The sequence below is a fragment of the Lissotriton vulgaris genome, chromosome 2_1 (genome assembly GCF_964263255.1).
Source record: "Lissotriton vulgaris chromosome 2_1, aLisVul1.2, whole genome shotgun sequence".
Lineage (NCBI taxonomy): Eukaryota > Metazoa > Chordata > Amphibia > Caudata > Salamandridae > Lissotriton > Lissotriton vulgaris.
In genome coordinates, this window is record NC_141687.1 from 371842526 (window position 1) to 371861529 (window position 19004).

Genomic DNA, 19004 nt, shown 5'->3' on the forward strand with positions numbered 1-19004 from the left:
GTGCCAAGGAGACCGACTCCTGGAGCTCCATAAATTTGATGTGAAGCCGGAACTTCAATGGAGACCAGAGGCCTCTGATTTCCAACCCCCCCGTTGGCTTCCCCATCCCAGAACCGATGCTTTGGTCACCACAGTCAGCTCTTGGTGGGTGTTAGACCTGGCCCCATTGGTGTGGGTCTCCCTTCCATTTTTGCTGTAGTCCCATGAATTTCTGCTGGTGTTAGATGCTTTGGGCACTGTGCCACTGCTATCCAGTGCCACAGTGCAAGTGCATCCTATTGTAAATTGATGTATTAATCAGTGGTTCCATGTTTGGCTTTACTTGTCAGACCCTAGTCTAGTGCACTGAGTGTGCCCTAGTCTAGTGCACTGAGTGTGCCCAGGGCGTGTAAATCCAAATGCTGCTGGTGGGCCTGCAGCACTGGCTGTGCCACCCACAGAAGCAGCCTTGTAAAATGTGTCTAAGGTCTGCCATTGCAGAGCCTGCATGCAGTCTGGTACTGTCATGCTGACCGGGCAAGTGCACCCACTTGCCAGTCCCTAAACCTTCCCTTTTCTGCATATCAGTCACCCCTATGGTAGGCCCAATGGCAGGGTGCATTGTAAGTATAAGGTAGGACAAGCCCTGGTGTGTGTGGCATGTCCTAATAGTGAATTACAGCAATTTTTGTTTTTCACTATTGCAAGGCTAACTGTTCTCCATAGGCCAGAATGGGCTGTTAGATTATTACATGTTTAAAATAATAATAAGGAAGTTTATAGAGCGCCTGGTTACGCCTTCCCGGCGTGTCCCCGCGCTGTGAAGAGAGAGAGCCAGTCCAATAGAAGAAGAAAAACACAAGCCCATAGCTAATCACAGAGAACTAGTTGGCGAACAGGTGAGTTTTAAGAAGGCTCCTAAACCTGGTCTCAGATTTTTTCATCCTCAGACAGACCGGGAGTTTGTTCCAGTTTTGCGCAGCTAAGAGGCGAAATGAGCGGCCGCCCATCCTCGCTTTCTTAATCCTAGGGATTTCTAGCTGCCTCAGGGAACATGGTAGAAATTTGAGTTCAGTATGCCTGAACTCAGAATGATAAAATACATCTTTTAGTAAAGTTGGTTTTAACATTCTGTGTTTGCAAATACCACTTTTAGATAATAGGTATTTGCTTGCCTAACCTTTCAAACCTGCCTCTGCTAGGTTGTGTATTCCTTTATCTGGTTTTGTGAGTGACAGGGCTGGAGGATTCCAAGAGACAGGATGAGTCCGCCCAGTGGTGAATGGAGAGCTCTGCATCTAGAAGGGAGAGAGGAGTTGCACATGAATGTGGAATAGGGCTATGACTGCCTCCCACAATGCTGGGAACACCTCCTGGGGAGCAGCGGATGTCTCTGCACTGCACACTGAAAGGGGAGAAGGAGTCCTGCAAACAAAGTGCTCCAGGACTGTACTTGCCTTCCACAATGCTGACTCCACCTCCTGTGGGGCGTCTGATGTGCCTGCCCTGCACTGTGAAAGGAAAGGAGAAGTCTGGTAAACAGAGTGCTTCAGAACTGGTTTGGACTGGGCAAAGGCCCCCACCCCCTCAGAGAACAAAGGATTTTGGGGTATACATATTGGGACCCTGATCCCATGAAATTAGATCACTTTGGACTACAAGAAGAAACCTTTACTGAAGAGAGGAACCTGAAGAAACTGAGAAGAGACTATTCCCAAGCTGAAGTCCTGCTTGGGGGATGGGCCTGCAGTGGTTGCCTTACTGCCAAAGGAAGGAGAAAGGAACTTTATGTACTTTGCTTTCAACTTGTGAAGGATCTCTAAGGGCTTGGAAAAGAGCTTGCCTCCTGCTGAATTCTCAGGGACAACAGAGTTCAACTCCCAGCTCCCCAGAGTTCTTTGGAAGTGCCTGCTGCTATTTTGGGCCTTCTGAGGAACTGCGTGTCGCAAGGAGCTGGAAGCGCGACTCAACGAGAAGAGCGTCGCTGCTGTGCCTGCCGTCGCAACTCCGAAGGAGGGTGTCGCAGCGGGAACTGTCCCACTGCATCGCATCGGAGAAGACTGCCGCAACGAAGAGGAAGTGTGTCACCATTGCTGCTGCTGTCATCGCAACCCCTGAAGGTGGGTGTCACCACTGTAGCCATCGTATTGCACCGCATTGAGAAGAGTCTCGCAACGAGGTCGCTGTGCCTGCCGTCGCAACTCCAAGGGAGGGTGTCCCCGCTGGAACTGTCGCACTGCACTGCATCGAAGAAAAGCACCTCGCTTCCCCGAGAAGAGAGCCGCCGTCGGAGCTGCTGCCGTCGCATTGTGGATATCGCCGCTGTAGTTGTCGCATCATGTGGAAGATTCACGCATCGTGAGAGAAGAGTGTCGCAAGTGGATCTGCTGCCGTCGCATCGCGGAACAAGGGTGTCGCCGCTGCAGTCCACGCATCGAACCAAGAACTTCTCGCATCCCTGAGAAGCGTACCATATCTGGAAGATCTTCACGTCTTTATTTCTTTGTATCTGAACTTAGCCGCATTCCCATCGCTGCGACATTGCTTGTCGTGGAAGCGCAACGCAACCTAAGGTACATTGACGAAAAGTGTTGCATCCTAGAACTGAAATTAACTAAGCTTAATCTACCATCTTAAAGTAACAGTATTGTGTATTTTTGTCGTTTATGGTTTTGTGGTAACTCTATATAAAGTATACTTATTTTTTATATAAAACCTGTGTGGTGTCCATTTGTAGTGTTGTCACTGAGTTTCTGTATGTGGTCACAAATGCTTAACACAACGCCTCTGAGATAAAGCCTGTCTGCTCGTGCCATGCTACCAAGGGGGTGAGTAGGGGTTATTTTAGGAGTGTAATCCCCTTATCCTGACTAGAGGCGAGGGTCCCTATTTGTCACAAGTACCTACCTGTGCCAACTAGAGACCCCCAAATCTAACAGTGGGTTAGAGAGAGCGGTTTGCCGCTGATGCAATCGCGGTACAACAACCACCACTCTAGGTCTTTCGCAGTCTCCTGTGAAATGTGGTTGGAGAGGTCCCCTTGATGTTGGGCACACTGGGACTTCATATCCCATTGCAGAGGCTGCATATGCCATCTGGAATGCTCGACCAAAAGGATGCCATCATTCCTAGTCAACCTCAGTGAAATCCAGGACCAAGGCTGAAAGATTGGGACCATAGCCTCAATGCCCTGGACACTTTTCTTGGGTAAAAGTACAAAACCGTACTGTCAGAAGAACTCAGATGAAAGAGAGCGTCTGAGAAGAAGTCAGGTGTGACCTTGACACGTTGATAGTGAACCCAAAGAGGATAGGAGGTTCACCGTAGTATGGAGGTGCCTGACGACTGCCTGAAGCAAAGGTGCTTTCAACAGCCAGTCGTCAAGGTAGGGGAAGACTAGCACCCCTGAGCTCTGAAGGTGAGGTTCCACCAACATCATCACTTTTGTAAACTTACTAGGGGCACTGGTTAAATCAAAGGGGAGCACTGCTAACTGAAAATGCTCTTTTTCCATCACAAACCACAGGTATTGCAGATGGACGGGCAGAATGGGTATATGAAAATAGGTATCCTGTAGGTCCATGACCATCATCCAGTCTCCAGGGTTGAGGGAAGGCAAGACCTGGGCTAGGGTGAGAATTTTGAATTTCTTCTTCCAGAGGAAGCCATTGAGAGTGTGCACGTCTAAAATAGGCCCCAGGCCTCCATCTTTCTTTGGTCAAAGAGACTTGCACTTCCTGCTACATAATGGAAGTATGGTCCATTATCAGTCGCTGGGGGTCTGGTGAAAGGTGTGGCCAGGAAAAAAGAATGGTAGGGTGTAAGCCCTGCAAACAATCTGAAGAACCATCTGTCCAAAGTTATCGTCTGCCAGCCTGGATTAAATTGGGGGATTCTGGTTCAAATGAGTGGCTGTGCTCCAATTTGGTGCCTTATGTGCTCCTGTAAGTGCATTCTAAAGAAATTTTGCAGGTGGGGCTGCAGGGGGAGTAGTAGAGTGGGTGGTCGATTGACTTTGCCTGCGAGGGCGATCAGCATCTCGGCCTCTACAGTGAAACTTCCCTGTGGAGTTTGGACTGGCTCGCAGTACTGACCACTTTCCCCAAAGCTGCAAAAAGAGAAGTGGAACGGTTGTGGTTGGCAAGGTGGGACAGACAGGCCCAGACAGCGATCAGTAGCCCTACTCTCTTTAAAGCACTCTAGAGCTGAATCAGTCTTGCCCCAAAACAGGCAGGTACCATTGAAGGGCATTTCCATTTCAGAGGACTTAACATCGCCTGAGAACTTAGCTGATCGCTGCCATGCACAGCGGAAAATGACACTGGTGCCTATGGCTCGCTCAGTGCAATCGGTGGTGTCCACGCCACAACGAATCGTGAGCTTGGACGCATCACAACAGTTTTGAACTGCCCAAGTGAGAACTGGTCGAAGGACTTTAAGTGCACCAGGGAGGACTTGTACCACTGAATCCCAAAAGGCATGAGAGTAGCATCCCAACAAGCAGCTGGTGTTAGCAGAGTACAGGGCCATACAACTGGAAGAAAATACAAGTTAGCCAAATGTTTCCACACTCGTAGAATCCCTTTTGGAGGGGGGAGGAAATGTGTTGGGATTATTTTGCTTGTGGAGGCTAGCAACACCTTTTGGGTGAAGGGAGAGAAAAGCAGGGTTGCCTGGAGCAGGGCGATAGCACCAGACAATGTGTCGACTGACTAGGGGGCCAAAACAAGGTTTAGTTCAGACCCCATCTAAGATATTCATCAGCACCTCGTTAAATGGAAAAAGGGGCTCAGACAATGTTTGCTCCAGTTGGAGGGCCTCTGTCAGAACATTAGTCTTAAACTCCAAGGTGGGGAGCTGGAGGTCAAGTACTTCGGACACCTTAAGCATCACCACAGCGTAGGAAGTGGATTCCTCTGTGGCCGATCCAGTGGGGTAAGAGGAGACCCGTTTCTGAGGGATTATCGAGACCACTAGCTTCCTGCAAGCATAGTCATTGTCTGAGCCGGTTTCAAAAAAGGGAATGCACAGTGTGTGTCCTCCCTTGTGGTGGTGGTAAATCAAGCAGGGGGAAGCGGCACCTATGGTGGAATTGAGCACGACTAGGGCAAAGGTTATACCAGTGTCAGAAAGAACTATCTGGACCGCCTCTTCCGGCATCGATGGAGTCAGCATTGATGTTGAATGCCCGGTCGGCATAGGTGGTGGTGGTGCCGGAAGTAGGGCTGAGATTGGAGCCGGTGGTAAGATGGGCTATGCTAGGTTATCTGAGTTTATATAGTGCACAGCTGCCTCAGCAAAGAGGCGTACCGGTGCTGCCAGCTTCAGAAAGAACCAAGAGGCTAAGGAACCAAACTGGTAGGCACATAAAACATACAGCAGAGTGATAAAAGGCTAAGCAGAGGGGGAAGAGAAAAGTTTTGATAGCTTTCCTGAAATCCAGCAGGCGGTCCAGGCTACGAATCTGGGGAGGCAAGGAGTTCCATAGCTGAGCTGCTAAGCAGCGGAAAGAACGACCCCCGACCCAAAGACGCTTCACTCGTGGGACTCTAACCAGGTGCTGTCCCAAGGAGCGCAACTGGCGAGTCGGGACATACGGGTCTAGCAAGTTAGCTAAGAGGCCAGGCGATGCAAGCTTCAAGATCTTAAAAGAAAAGCAAAGAGCCTTGAATTGGATCCGTTTGGCCATGGGTAGCCAATGTAGTCTTCGGATGGCATTTGTAGAGGGGCACTTATGCGGGAGTCCCAACAGGGCTCAAGCGCAGCGTTTTGGACACGCTGCAAACGTATGACCTCAGCCTGATTGGTCCCCAAAAGGAGCGAACTAGCATAGTCTAGTCTAGATAGAATAGCAGATTGAACAATCAGCTGGCGGGTAGGAGGATCAAAGAACCTCAATAACGGCCTAAGTCCCCAAAGGAGCCCAAAACAGGTGCCAGCAATGGTATGATCTTGGAAACTGAGAGAAGAGTACATCCATACCCCCAGGTTCTTGACTGCCAACTTAGGGGTGGGAGCAGTACCAAGAACAGTTGGCCACCGTTGCTCAGTCCAAAGACTCCTATCCTTCCCCACCAGCATTACCTCCGTTTTGTTTGCATTCAACTGGAGGCCATTTGAGGTCATCCACTCTGGAACAGCAGACATGTCGCTCCTAAACCTAGCAGCATCCTGCGTGGAATCATCAGAGAGGGCCACCACCAATTGCATATCATCTGCATACGAGAACATGGCGAGGCCCATGTTCCTGGCCACCGTTGCAAGAGGTTGAACATATAGATTAAACAATACGGTGATCAATGCAGAACCCTGAGGAACACCCTGACCGATGGAATGAGCCTGGGAAAGAAACTGGGGGTCAACACTCGGAATGATCTCGGTCAAGAACTATCTGAACCATTCCAGCGCTAGGCCCACAACACCTGCTGCCTCTAGACGCTGTAACAGAATCCCATGAGAAACCGTGTCAAATGCGGCACTCCGATCAATCAAGATCAGTGCCGCCGTATGACCGAATCAAGAATGGTTCGCAGATGTTCTGTTACAGCCTGGAGAGCAGTCTCTGTACTGTGGCTGGAGCGGAAACCATTCTGAGACGGATCCAAGATGTTGTTAGTATTCAGGAACCTCATTAGTATGTAATTAACGTGAGCCTTCGCAATCTTAGCCACCCAAGGAAGGAGGGATATTGGCCGAAAATTTTCCAATTTAGCCGGGTCAAGCCACATATTTTTAAGAATCGGTGATACCCTTGCTTGTTTCCACAGCACATGGACCACAGCTGTAGAAAAATAGGTGTTAACAACTGGCACAAAGTGGCTAGGAAGAGAGAAAGCGAGTCCCTGAACTGGGCGGGGTGTAAACGATCGGCCAGGGAGCCAGATTTAACTTTCCAGCTCAGTAAACTCTTCCTGTGTGATACTGGGAATAGCTTCCAGTGAATGCAGTGAAGGAAATCCGCAGAGATCAACAGAAGGGGGAGACCCTTGTGGGAAAGACCGATAGATGGTATCCACTTTATTGACAAAAAAGTTGCGAGGTCCTCACACTGTCACAGGTCCTTCAGAAAAGTTAAAAATACATTTGGCCGGATTAGGGCTAAGCTTGATTTCATTAGCATAATAAGCCAATCGAACAATACAAGTGGCTCTATGATAGTTTTTAATGGCGGCCAGGTAACACTTTTTAGTCACAGGGTCATATTCCCTTCTACAAGCGCGCTCCAGTTTCTTACACGCTTTACGCAGAGCAGACAGAGAGTTGTTCTACCATGGGCTAGAGTCTGCAACGCAGCCTTTAGACCATTTAGCTGGAATGAGGGAGTCCAATACTTGGACAATCCAATTGCAAAAAGATCTAAAGCCCAGGTCAGCATCGTTGTGCGATTCCGGAGGATTAGCAACAAGGAGCGTGTGAAAGTCCTCCAGCCTCAGTTTGCGCCAAGGACGCCTAAAAACGGGCAGCTGAGGGACCAACCGAAGCAGAGGGTGAGCCCGCCTGTGGTACCCCAGATAGGAGGCCTATGGGATCCTTAAGGCCCAAAGGGGTGTCAGAAAGCATCAGTAAGGATCCAAAGAGCGTGAGCATGGCAGCGCAGAACTCTTCGATCTGAAATGGTGTGGCTGTAGGCCCAGAAAATTGGGTTGTGCCCGAACCAGCTGCCGAATCTACTCTGGAGGTGTGATGTTACCCAAGCACATTCCAGGGTGAATGACGAAAGGGAGCGGAATCCCGCTTAGATTTCTTGCGTTTCTTCTTTGACAATTATGCTGAGCAGAAAACATCTGCTTTCAGAGTGGCTTTACTGACTTCAGGAACTGAATTGAACTTTAGACGCAGACCACGATTGGGAGCTGTCCCGGTGAGGAGTCTTTTTTGGCTTGGCGATCTAAAGCTTCGCCTCCCAGTCCTTGATGGCCTTCAGATTCATTGACGCGCAGCCACTGCAGGTCTTGAAGCGGAGCCATGACCACAGGCATACCTGTTGGGGATTGGTCACACACATTTCTTTTTGATAGTCCCAGAGCTTAAAACTTGTTATTTTGGAGAGGTTATATCCCTATCAGGCTGAGAAAAAAATTGAAGCTTATGTCCCTGAGAGAAGTGAAGGGATCAACATCTGGTCGAATGGAACGAAAGGAGCCGATGTCAGAAAGCACGGGTGGCGCATGGCTCCACCTGATGGCACTCCAAGGTACTGCTGAAAAGTTTCCGGATCCAGTCTGATGGCTGGGGAATATACAAAAGGTAAGGCATCTGCAGCTAGACATCTCTATCAGAAAATTGGTACTGGATTCTGTTGAAACTCTACAAGTCTGGATGCTGGACCATTCAAACTGTGGTTAGGAGTTGTGTTATTTACTGCATGTAGGATAGGACTTTCCTGCTATACAGGATATTGGAAGGCGATCTTTCCCAAGCTTGCAGATATTTGGAATTTACCCATCTCACCATCAAAACCCCAGCCGATTCTCCACAATATCTCTGATTTCACTGGACTGCCTGTATAGTCTCAGATGGCTGGTGACATTCTGGCAATGGGTAAATTGTGCATATTCCGTCACTGATATGTGCCCACCTTACCTAACTTTGACAAATGGCTAACAAGGCTCCTCTGGATTGGCCATTGTGATCAAATCGGGGGGAAAATGGCCATCTTTGACATTTGAGAACCTTTCCTTTTGGATCAGGTTCAGGGTCTTGTATGATCATCAGGCTCCTATTCCCATCCCCTTCCGCTCCGTACTATTCCCATTATTCATTCCCACATTTAAGTACACACTAATAGATCTGTACTTGGTGTGCATCTTGCTTGACTGGTTCTTTCCCTTTTCTATTGTATGCTCTTTACCCACTAGACATCACTCTCTACACTTAGCCAGACGTGCCTAGTACAGTTATCTCACTCATGATAAAAGGCATTGTTCAAAGGTTTTTGATCATGGGCTGAGCATATTTTGTGTTCTTAAATATTACATGTAACTACTACTTTTGTGTATCAGAGCTATGTGACCTTGTTCCTATACATTCCTAACCCATTTCCATACCCTAATCCTGCTCTTTTGTTTCTGCTGTTCGTGATGCCATTGGTGACCAACTGGGATATTGTACTTTTAATGCCTGCCATTTCCTCAATAAATAAATGTAGTAAAAATTGTAGGCCATTCGCCTAACATGCCTCAGCTCAACAAATCTGCGTATTCCAGTCATGCATTTGTATATAAATAACTTTGTACATACTCAACAGGGAAATCCGGACAGTACTTGCGAGGCATAGGAACCAGTAATTTAAAGTCCTCAGCTTCTTCAATGGCTGTGGGAAAACCCTGGTAAAACTAATGTATTTAACTACCAACTTAGTGTAACAAGATGAACTGGAACGTTTGAAAAGGTCTTTCAGTGTATTAATAAATCGTTCTTATTTAAAGAGATACTAGCAGAGTGAATAAAAACTCCACGCTTCTGTGAGTGAGAAAACGTTTGAAAGATAAAACCAACTGAATTAGACCGTCTAGTTATGTTCCAAAAGTCTAGTGAGAAATACTTGAACCAGGGTGAGCGTTCATCGGATTCACAGCATAGGAAACAATGCCTTTATTTCAAGAAACTTAAAATGTCCAAAATTCCAGGAGATACCACGACGAAAGAGCCAATCTGAAAGTAGGTTGGAACTGCAGATGATTTACTATAAATTACTCGCACACCATCAGCTGACACTGTAAAGTTGCTGTATACCTTTCACGGTAATCTGTTCTGGAAAAAGAAAACGTTAAAAAGTTGATGTGTCTTTTTTAAACTGAAGAAAGAAATCTTTTCAATGTCTGTTGTATTTTAGATTTCCTCCTGTAGCAGTTTAATGAAAGTGCTTTTTCAGGTTCCCAGTCTGCTCTACCAGTGCAGGCCAGAAGGTGGGGTCTTCTCATCTTTGTTGCTCTCCAGAGAGAAAGGAGGGATGCGGACATCAAAGTGCGAGCCATCGGGTCTCTCAAATCGGAAGGTACCCCTGCAGAAGAAGAAAACAGAGAATTACAAACCTTGGTAGGGCTAAAGTTGGCAAGACACAAATGCTTTTGATGAATTTCATTGTCTTTTAAATCCTATTTAACTTAAGGATGGGTGCAGTGGGGGTAGGTCACTTGCGGAGACCTAGCTTCTGAACATCACTGAAAAACTAGATCTTTTGGTCAACCTTTGCTGTGAAGGGCTGAAGGCTGGTATTAGGGTATTAGGTGGCTATGGAGGAGGGGCAGGCGCAGGGCCTGGCCACGAAAGTGTGATATTTCTACCAATATCCCCCAAAAATGCCTTTTGGAAAGATCGACCAAAGCCCTTTTATTGGGCCTTTCCTGTCCTATATGATAGACCCAACCAGAAATGTCGACCACTATTTTTATCAGGAGTAGAGTTGAAATGCTGGACAGTAGCACTTTTGCAGTTTCCCACAACTTCCAAGATGTTTCAGCACAGAAATCTGAGCAAATTCAGTTTAAAAAAAATTCTAATTTGCCCGAATTCTGGGTAGGAAAAAACAGGAGGAATCCAGGTAAGCCATACTAATCTAGACTCCATTCAATGACTTATTTTCAGTAATGTTTGGCACAGTTAGGTTTCTTTGGGTGCTAGCCAATTGTGGGGCCTGGAAAGATCTAGCATGGTTGTTAAAGCAGATATTTTCTTATTACACATCACCTGAAGTTTGTCAAGAAAGAAAGATTGTAGTGCCAATTACTGGATAGTAATATCCAAACATTAATTGATAAAACAGGAGAGTCTCCGATACTGGACCCCTTGCTGGCTCTACTAGGTTATTCTAAGCGCGTACGGAAAGATATATACGACGTTTGGTAGATATGGGACTGTTGATAGTAAAGCGTGGAGTTGCTATGCCCTTGGCTAGAGGGCCACCTGCCACTATGGTGTAATGGTCAAGAGACATGTTGGATTGCAACACGCAATCTGAATTATATAGCGATCTGCTTCCTCCCCAGAGCCAACCCCAAAACTTTTGTTTGGAGCCTGTATCAGAGTTACCTAGCCGGTAAAGAGTGAAAAATGATCTGGAATCCTGCTCCTTTCCTTATGCAGGGTGTGCGCTGCAAGCGATGCTATGGAATTGCAGGCCTTTCTTTTGGGTTTCTACTCCAGGTTCCAACTATGTAAAACACGTCTGCAAGCTGTTTCAGGGGTATTGTTTCTGTACTGTGAGCTGCAGGCAATAACCATGTCAGAGGTCTAGTACCCATTTGTCTGAGGTTATCGGCTGCCAAATGGGGAAAAATTGTTGGTCTTCCCCCGACAGGTGTTAAATGATCGAGGGGAATCATAGGCAAGTCACTGCTTATTGGGGGAAGGGGAGTTACGCGTTGGCGTGCTCTTACCCCTACCCATGAAATTGTTTTCGCTGTACCCTCCTCTATAGAAACCTCTAGAGGGAGCGGGCAGTGTGTTAGATTTGTAAAAGGAAGCATTAGGGTCTGAGGATGTACTTTTGGACCCTCCCTTATAAAATGAGTGGCAAAAGGAGCTTCTGTTTGATGGAGACTGAAGCACTCCCATGGACTTTGCCACATCTGTGTCCTTTTTTTATTTTTCTAGGGCCTCATCTACTTTAGGTCCAAATAGATGTTGTTTACTAAAAGGGATATTTAAAATAGACTGCTGAACCTCAGGTTTAAAACCTGAAATTAAAAGCCAAGCATGTCTTCGTAGGAGAATGCTGGTGTCCATTCACTTTCCTGCAGTGTCAGCCGCATCTATAGCGCATCTGATGGAGGAATTAGATATGAGCTTGCCTTCATGTACTTGCTCCTGTGTTTTCTTCTTGTGCTGTTCTGGGTGGCACTGAAGTAGGTCTTCTATCTCATCCCAGTGTGCCCTGTAATACCTAGCTAGTAAGCCCTGTGTGTTGGCAATATATCAGTGGTTAGGGGCTTGAGCAGCCACCCTTTCCCCCCGATGCCTCAATCAATTTAGACTCTTTGTCTGGGAGAGGTGTATCTGCAGAGGTCTTTTTGTATGCTCTCTTATGAGCATTAGAGACTACTAGTGAGTCTAAAGGCAACTGTCCCTTAATAAAAATGGGATCTGATGTTGGGTGTTTGTATTTTTTGTCAACCCTAGGTTTTAGAATGAGGGCACAAACAGGGTAATTAAATATTTCATCATGCCTTTTAACATAGGAAGACTTTGACTTGTCCTATGTGTAGACCCTCGAATCTCAAATAAAAAATCTTCTTCTAAAGACTCCTTGTATAATGTAATTCCATGATAGGCTGCTGTTCTTGAAATCAGCTCTTGATAAGCTACATTATCATCTGGAGGTTATGGCTTCTCAGGGTATAAATCTGGATCATTATCTATGTGTGGATCAATATTATAGTCATCCAGTGCATCCGTTGCTAAATGACTATTGTCATCATTATCCCCTATTTCAGGGTGTGTATGAGGAGATTCCGGAGGTATTATGCGTAGAGGATCGGAGCCTGGCAATTTGGGTGAAGATGGTGGCGGTGGAGGGGATTGCGGATTAGGATGAATAGGGCTTGTAGCCATATCCTCCTTTTTCTTAAGAGGAATTTTAGAACTAGTGTCCTCTGAACTTACTTTCCTTTTGGAAGGTGTTTTTCAAATTATGTCCAGTATCTGGATTGATGTAGATTTTCTTCTGTTTAGGGTCTAATCTTTCTTTCATAAGGTTCAGAATCGATTCCGGAGGCTTTCAAAGGACCTCTTTCGATTTCGTAGCTGAAGTTTTCGGTGCCGAACCGGACTTGTCTTTTTTAGCCTTCGAAGCAGAAGGCTTAGGTTCTAAACAGGACTAGTCTTTCGGAGCAGAAGGTTTCTGTTCTGAAGACAGGTTTTCTTGACTCGATCCAGAGCCAGAAGGCTTGAATGGTTGTTTCGCTGCTGGGCCTGAAGGCAGGGCGTCGGAAACATCGTCTCAGTGCCGACCAGGGCCCGATGACAGAGGTGGTTCCGAAGCCTTATATTTGGTTGAAGAGAGTTTGTGGGGTAAAGGGGCATTAGTACTCACTGAACCCTGTCCTGGTGGAATGTCTTCAGATTCCAACTCGATCTCTAGCTCAGAGTCTGATTCTGGGAGAGAGAATGCTTCTTCCTCTTTTGCTGCTTCGACCTCTTCATGATGGATTCTTCTCTGAAGACATCTGGAGTATGTTGCATGCTTTGTCGCTGCATTTCTCTTCGTCAAGGTTGACGATCCTGCAGACTCTTTTACAACCGACAAGCCTCACAATCTTCTTCCTTGTGCTCCGGTGAGAGACACAAGTTACACGACTTTATGTAGGTCGGTGCGAGGGTACTAGGAGTGGCACCAAGGACATAATTGAAACGGAGTCCGTTCCATTGGCATAGGGTTGGACTGACGTGGTTGGGCCCAACAGCTGACAACAATGTTTTCGACCGAGGATGGAGAGTTTCCCGATCAATTCGATGCGTAGAATAGGGAAATGCGTACACTAATAATACCGTTGAGGGTACAGTGGATTGTGCACTGAGGGGAACCTGTAGGAACATTTTGAAACAGAGGCCAATGGCTGAAAGAAAACTATCTTAACAATGAAGTCGATGCCCATGCGCACTATCACTGAAAGGAGGAGCCACCTTACCTCGAAGAAAAACAACTGGCAAACATCCAGCCCCAACACAAGATGGCAGGAGTATGCACACAAGCTTCAAACAAAATGTTACCAAATATTATATGAGAATGACTGGAGACTCCCAAAAACACTGCTGCTGATTTTCACATGATCGGAGTTTAAAATTTACAGTAGCTCTGATGAAGCAGTCACACTTGCCACCGGATGAGGTGGTATTCTGGCTAAAGTCCATAAGTGGCTTTTTCCAGCCCTGTTCCTATATTCCAAGAAACTCTTTAATTAATTTAAGTATTCACCAATGTAAAACCCCCAATGTCCTTGCTATCAGTTCTAGTCACAGGTTTAATACACCAGGCAAGGATCTTAAAATGTGCCCTCTTATCGTCAAAAGGCTGAATAGTGTTAGAGGGAACATCTGAATATCTCAATCTTGGTCTCTCTCTGTGTATTTCACAATAATAAAGGAAAATAATTACTCTCCTTTTACTTAGTGGCTCCTGAAAAAGCTTTCAAACATCCATGTGGATTAAGTATATTTGAAGACTACTTTATTGCATTTTCGGTTTGTTTCCCTCTGACTTTTGAGGGTGAAATTTGGACTCTTTACGGAAAATGCGACAGTGTAGTAACTTAAGGGCACCTTTCAAGTAGCTTTGACATATGAGGGGGGGTATAACACAGGGTTGTCTTCTCCACCTTCTGCTTGCTAGAAGAGGCGCTATTGCCTTCAGACACATTCTGTAACATTGGGGTTTTATTTGACAATAACCTCTCTCTGGAGAACTACAGGACTAAAATGGCAGGCATGTGTTTTGCACTACGACGTGAGCTTAGGAAGGTGCTCACCTTGTTGCCCCCCCAATTCAGAACTATGGTGGTGAGAAGTGTCATACTAGGCAGACTGGATTATTGGAATGCCCTACTGCTTGGATCACCCGAATACCTGGTCAAGCGACTGTATAGAGCACAAATAGCTGTGGCTAAACTGACTATGAATAGAACTCGAGGTCCTCGCCCAGCGATGCCCTGGATGAATTACACTGGCTCCCTCTGAAGCAGAGGATTGCGTTCAAGGCCATATAGAAAATGCTACTTACCAGTATGCATCTGTTCTTGGCATGTAGAGCTGTAGAGTTGCATACTGTGCATAGATCGCCACCTAATGTTGGGCCCGGATGTTTGCAGTTTGTTGTTGTCCTGAGAAGTTTTTGGAAGTCACGAGATAGAGGACTCCTCCTTTGGACCACATTGCGCATGGGCATCAGCTTCATTTCCAGATTGTTTTTCACCATTAGGGAAATGATGGAGCTTTGCAAGAAGGAAGGATGCCCATGTAATTTGTATCTAATTAAGATAATACTGGAAGACGAGAGTAGCCGGGGAGGCGGGTGGGCGTGTGCAACTCTGCAGCTGTACATGCCAAGAACAGATGCATACTGGTAAGTAGCATTTTCCGTTCGAGGATTATGAGCTGCAGATTGCACACTGTGCATAGATTGTATAGCAGTACCCATTCTTAGCGGCGACCACCCCAATCTGTTGCAGTAGTTTGGAATAATGTTTTAGAACAGCTGGCCCACATTAGCTTGTTGCTTGGTTTGCAAATCTACACAATGGTGTTTTGTGAATGTGTGCGGTGTAGACCATGTAGCTGCTCTGCAGATGTCATCTAGGGGAATGTTCCCTAAAAATGCCATTGAAGCCCATATTTTTCTTGTAGTGTGGGCTTTAGGAGGAATAGATAACATACGCTTAGCTTTGTGGTAACAAATCTGTATGCATTTGACAATCCATCCAGCTATCCCAGATTTTGAAATGGGATTACCTTTGTGTGGTGGTGAGAAAGACACAAAAAGTTGTTTTGTCTTACGAAAGGGTTGTGACCTCTCTATGTAGTATAGCAATGCTCTTTTGACATCTAATGTGTGAAGAGCTCTTTCTGCTACTGTCTGTGGTTGCGAGAAGAAAACGGGCAGTTCCACAGCTTGATTGAGATGGAAGGGAGAAATGACTTTGGGTAAGAATTTTGGATTAGTACGCAGAACTACCTTATTGTGATGCATTTGCAAGAAGGGTTCTTGAATGGTTAGTGCTTGTAGTTCACTAACTCTCCCCAGAGAAGTAATAGCTACTAGGAACGCAAGCTTCCACGTTAATAATTGTAGTTCACATTTGTGTAAGGGTTTGAAGGGAGGCCCATTAACCGTGTGAGAACAACGTTTAAATACCACACAGGTGAAGATGGTACTCTGGGAGGAATTATTCTTTTAAGTTGGTGTATATTTAACAAGGACCCCCTGAGTTCATAGAATATAGATTCCTAGACCAGGGAAAAACAACTGTTTGATATTTAACAATCTAGGCAACCATAAGAGACAATCAAAGAAATATTCATAAATGGAAGGGGATTAAGCTACAAAATGTTTATACAGTAAACAATTTATTGAAGATAAAAAAGAACAATATCACATTTACAAATTTAATATATATGTTTAAAAAAGTGTAGTTGAACAAACTAAACTTAAAACAGCAATGTATAATCACATGACATAAATCACAATGCAAATGAAAACATATATAAAGTTAAAAAACACTGGGAGTGGCAGATTGGTACTCTACGCGCGTTTCGGCGGCCAGCGCCTTCTTCTGGAGTAGCCACAAGGATTTTAAAAGTTGTTGTCAAATGATGAATCGAAAATACTTTTCTTTCTTAATTTCTTTAAAGAACGGTCCTAGCTGACTGGTAACGAGATTATGATGTGTAGATATAACTTGTAAGGCTCAATGGCGACGTCTAGTCAAGATAGGACATTAGTATCTTATTTCCTAGATGGACGGATTCCAAACAGGAAATTATCACGCTGTAAGGGACAATGATTAAAAACTAGTCCCGCCGGCCGGAACCTCTTATTCATTCAAGTGAAGGATATACTTGATTACTTGATAGATAGCGGGATTCCCCTGATGTGGAGATTTTAGATAGAGCAAGACCCTCTAATAGGGTGGTTCCTCTTCCAATTGAGATGATTAGTTGATAGTTAAAATAACTCCCTGTCCAAAAAGATTCAACAGGGCTCCCTACTTCCGGTGGCGGGACTCGAGGTTTGTGCAAGCGTGCACAGGCAGAAAGAAGCGCGTAGAGTACCAATCTGCCACTCCTAGTGTTTTTTAACTTTATATATGTTTTCATTTGCATTGTGATTTATGTCATGTGATTATACATTATTCTTTTAAGGCCTTCCATAAAGGCTTTAATGGCAGGCACTCTCAATAGAGATAGATGTTGTCTGTTTTGCAGATATGCTGCTATTGCAGCAAGATGTAGTCTAATAGACGTATAGGCTAAATTACATCTTTGGAGATGCAGTAAGTATCCTATGATGTGTTCAATAGACACATCTAGAGGATTAATATTGTTGTTGTGACAATATATTACAAATCGTTTCCACTTGGCTGCATAACATGCCCTAGTGGTTCGACGTCGAGCTTCTTTTATGACATTCATGCAGTCTGGAGTAAGGTTCAGATATCCAAATTCTAGGATTTCAGGAGCCAGATCGCAAGGTTGAGCTGAGCTGGGTCCGGGTGTCCGATTTCCCCACAGTTCTGTGTTAAGAGGTGTGGAGAGAGGTGCAATTTTTGGTGCGGTACTACAGACAGTTGTAGCAGTGTGGTGTACCACGGCTGTCTGGCCCACTAGGATGAGGGTGAGAGAATGCTGCTGTAGTTTGCGTACTACTAGTGGCATGAGTGGTAGAGATGGAAAAGCGTACGCAAATCTGTTTGACCAGTTCATCCATATCGCATTGCCTTTGGACAGTGAGTGTGGATATCTGGCGGCGAAGCTTGGGCATTTGGCGTTTTCGTGGGTGGCAAATAGATCTGTTTGAGGTTGTCCCTACATCTGAAAGAATGGCCGAAGAACTTGCATATGAAATTCCCACTCGTGGGTCTGTTGTGTTTGACGACTTAACAGATCCGCTATGGTATTTTGTACTCCTGGAACATGATGGGCTAGAAGGAATATGTTTTGAGGTATAGCCCACCACCATATGTCCTGTGCTAGTTGAGAGAGCTGCTGGGAGTGTGTGCCTCCCTGCTTCTGTATGTAATACATGGGTGTCATGTTGTCTGTGCGGACTAACACAGCTTTGTTTGATACTTGCTTTTGGAAAGCTTTTAGTGCTAGGAATATTGCTAGTAACTCCAGATGATTGATGTGGAGTAACTTTTGTTGCGGTGTACACCTGCCTTGCCTGATGTGTTGCAGTAGGTGGGCTCACCAGCCGGAGATCGATGCATCCACAGTCAAGATTATCTGAGGAACTGGATCTAGGAACAGTCGTCCTTTGGAAAGGTTTTTGGTGTTCCACCACTGCAGCGAGCGAGGAGTCTGACCGTCTGTCAACTGACCTTGAGCCTGGTTCCATTGACGTGATAAGCATTCTTGTAGTGGAGGCATTTGAAGTCTTGCATGGGGCACTATGAAAATGCAAGAGGCCATCACCCCTATGAGTTGCATGAACACTCTTCCTGGAAGGGAGTGTTGTAACTGAAACCTTGTTAGAAGAGTTTGCATGTTGGCTATCTTTTCTGGAGTGGGATAAGCTAGCGCTTTTTAGGTGTTTATTGTGGCACCGAGGTACTGTTGTACTTTGGATGGTTGTAGATGGGACTTGGCGTGGTTTATGTGAACCCCAAGTCGTGAAGCAGTTGTATCGTGGCATGAGTGTTTTCCACGCATTGGTTGTATGAGCTGACTTTTATGAGCCAGTTGTCGAGGTACAGGAAGACATGGATGTGTTGTATTCGTAAATACGCTGCCACTACTGCTAAGCACTTGGTGAATAATCTTGGTGCTGTTGTGACTACTTTGAATACTTTGAACTACTTTGAATTGTGACTACTTGTAATTGTACTTTGTAAGTACTTTGAATTAATAGTGTTGCCCGTCTATTAGAAATCTGAGATACTTCCTGTGAGCCTTGTGAATGGGAATGTAGAAGTATGCGTCCTTGAGATCTAAAGAAGCAAGGAAGTCATTTTGTGGCAGAAGCGGAAGTACTTGTTGGAGTGTGACCATGTGAAAATGGTCTGACTGTATGTATATGTTTAGCGGTCTGAGGTCTAGAATAGGCCTTAGAGAGCAGGCCTTTTTTGAAATTAGAAAATATAGAGAGTAAACCCCCTTGTTTTGTTGGTGCAGAGGAACTGGTTCTATTGCACTTTTTTGTAGCAGAGAAACTAGTTCTTGCTTTAACAGTGATAGATGTTCTTGTGACAGTAGACGCTGTTTGGGTGGTATGTTGGGGGGGGGGGGTAGATGTTAGTTCTAGAAAGTAAGGAAAATATTACTTACCTGTAATAATAGTTTTCCAGCTTAAGACTCGTGGTTGGAGCTCGGAA

General features: G+C 45.5%; 1 protein-coding gene across 1 annotated transcript in view; it reads right to left on the reverse strand.

The window, feature by feature from the left end:
- Nucleotides 1-9544: 9544 nt before the first annotated feature.
- Nucleotides 9545-19004, reverse strand: part of POLDIP2 (DNA polymerase delta interacting protein 2) — a 318221-nt gene continuing 308761 nt past the window's right edge. The window contains exon 11 of the mRNA XM_086955186.1: nucleotides 9545-9982. Within this exon, the coding sequence (XP_086811312.1) occupies nucleotides 9868-9982 (115 nt within the window). The 3' untranslated portion in view covers nucleotides 9545-9867. The remainder of the gene's footprint in view (nucleotides 9983-19004) is intronic.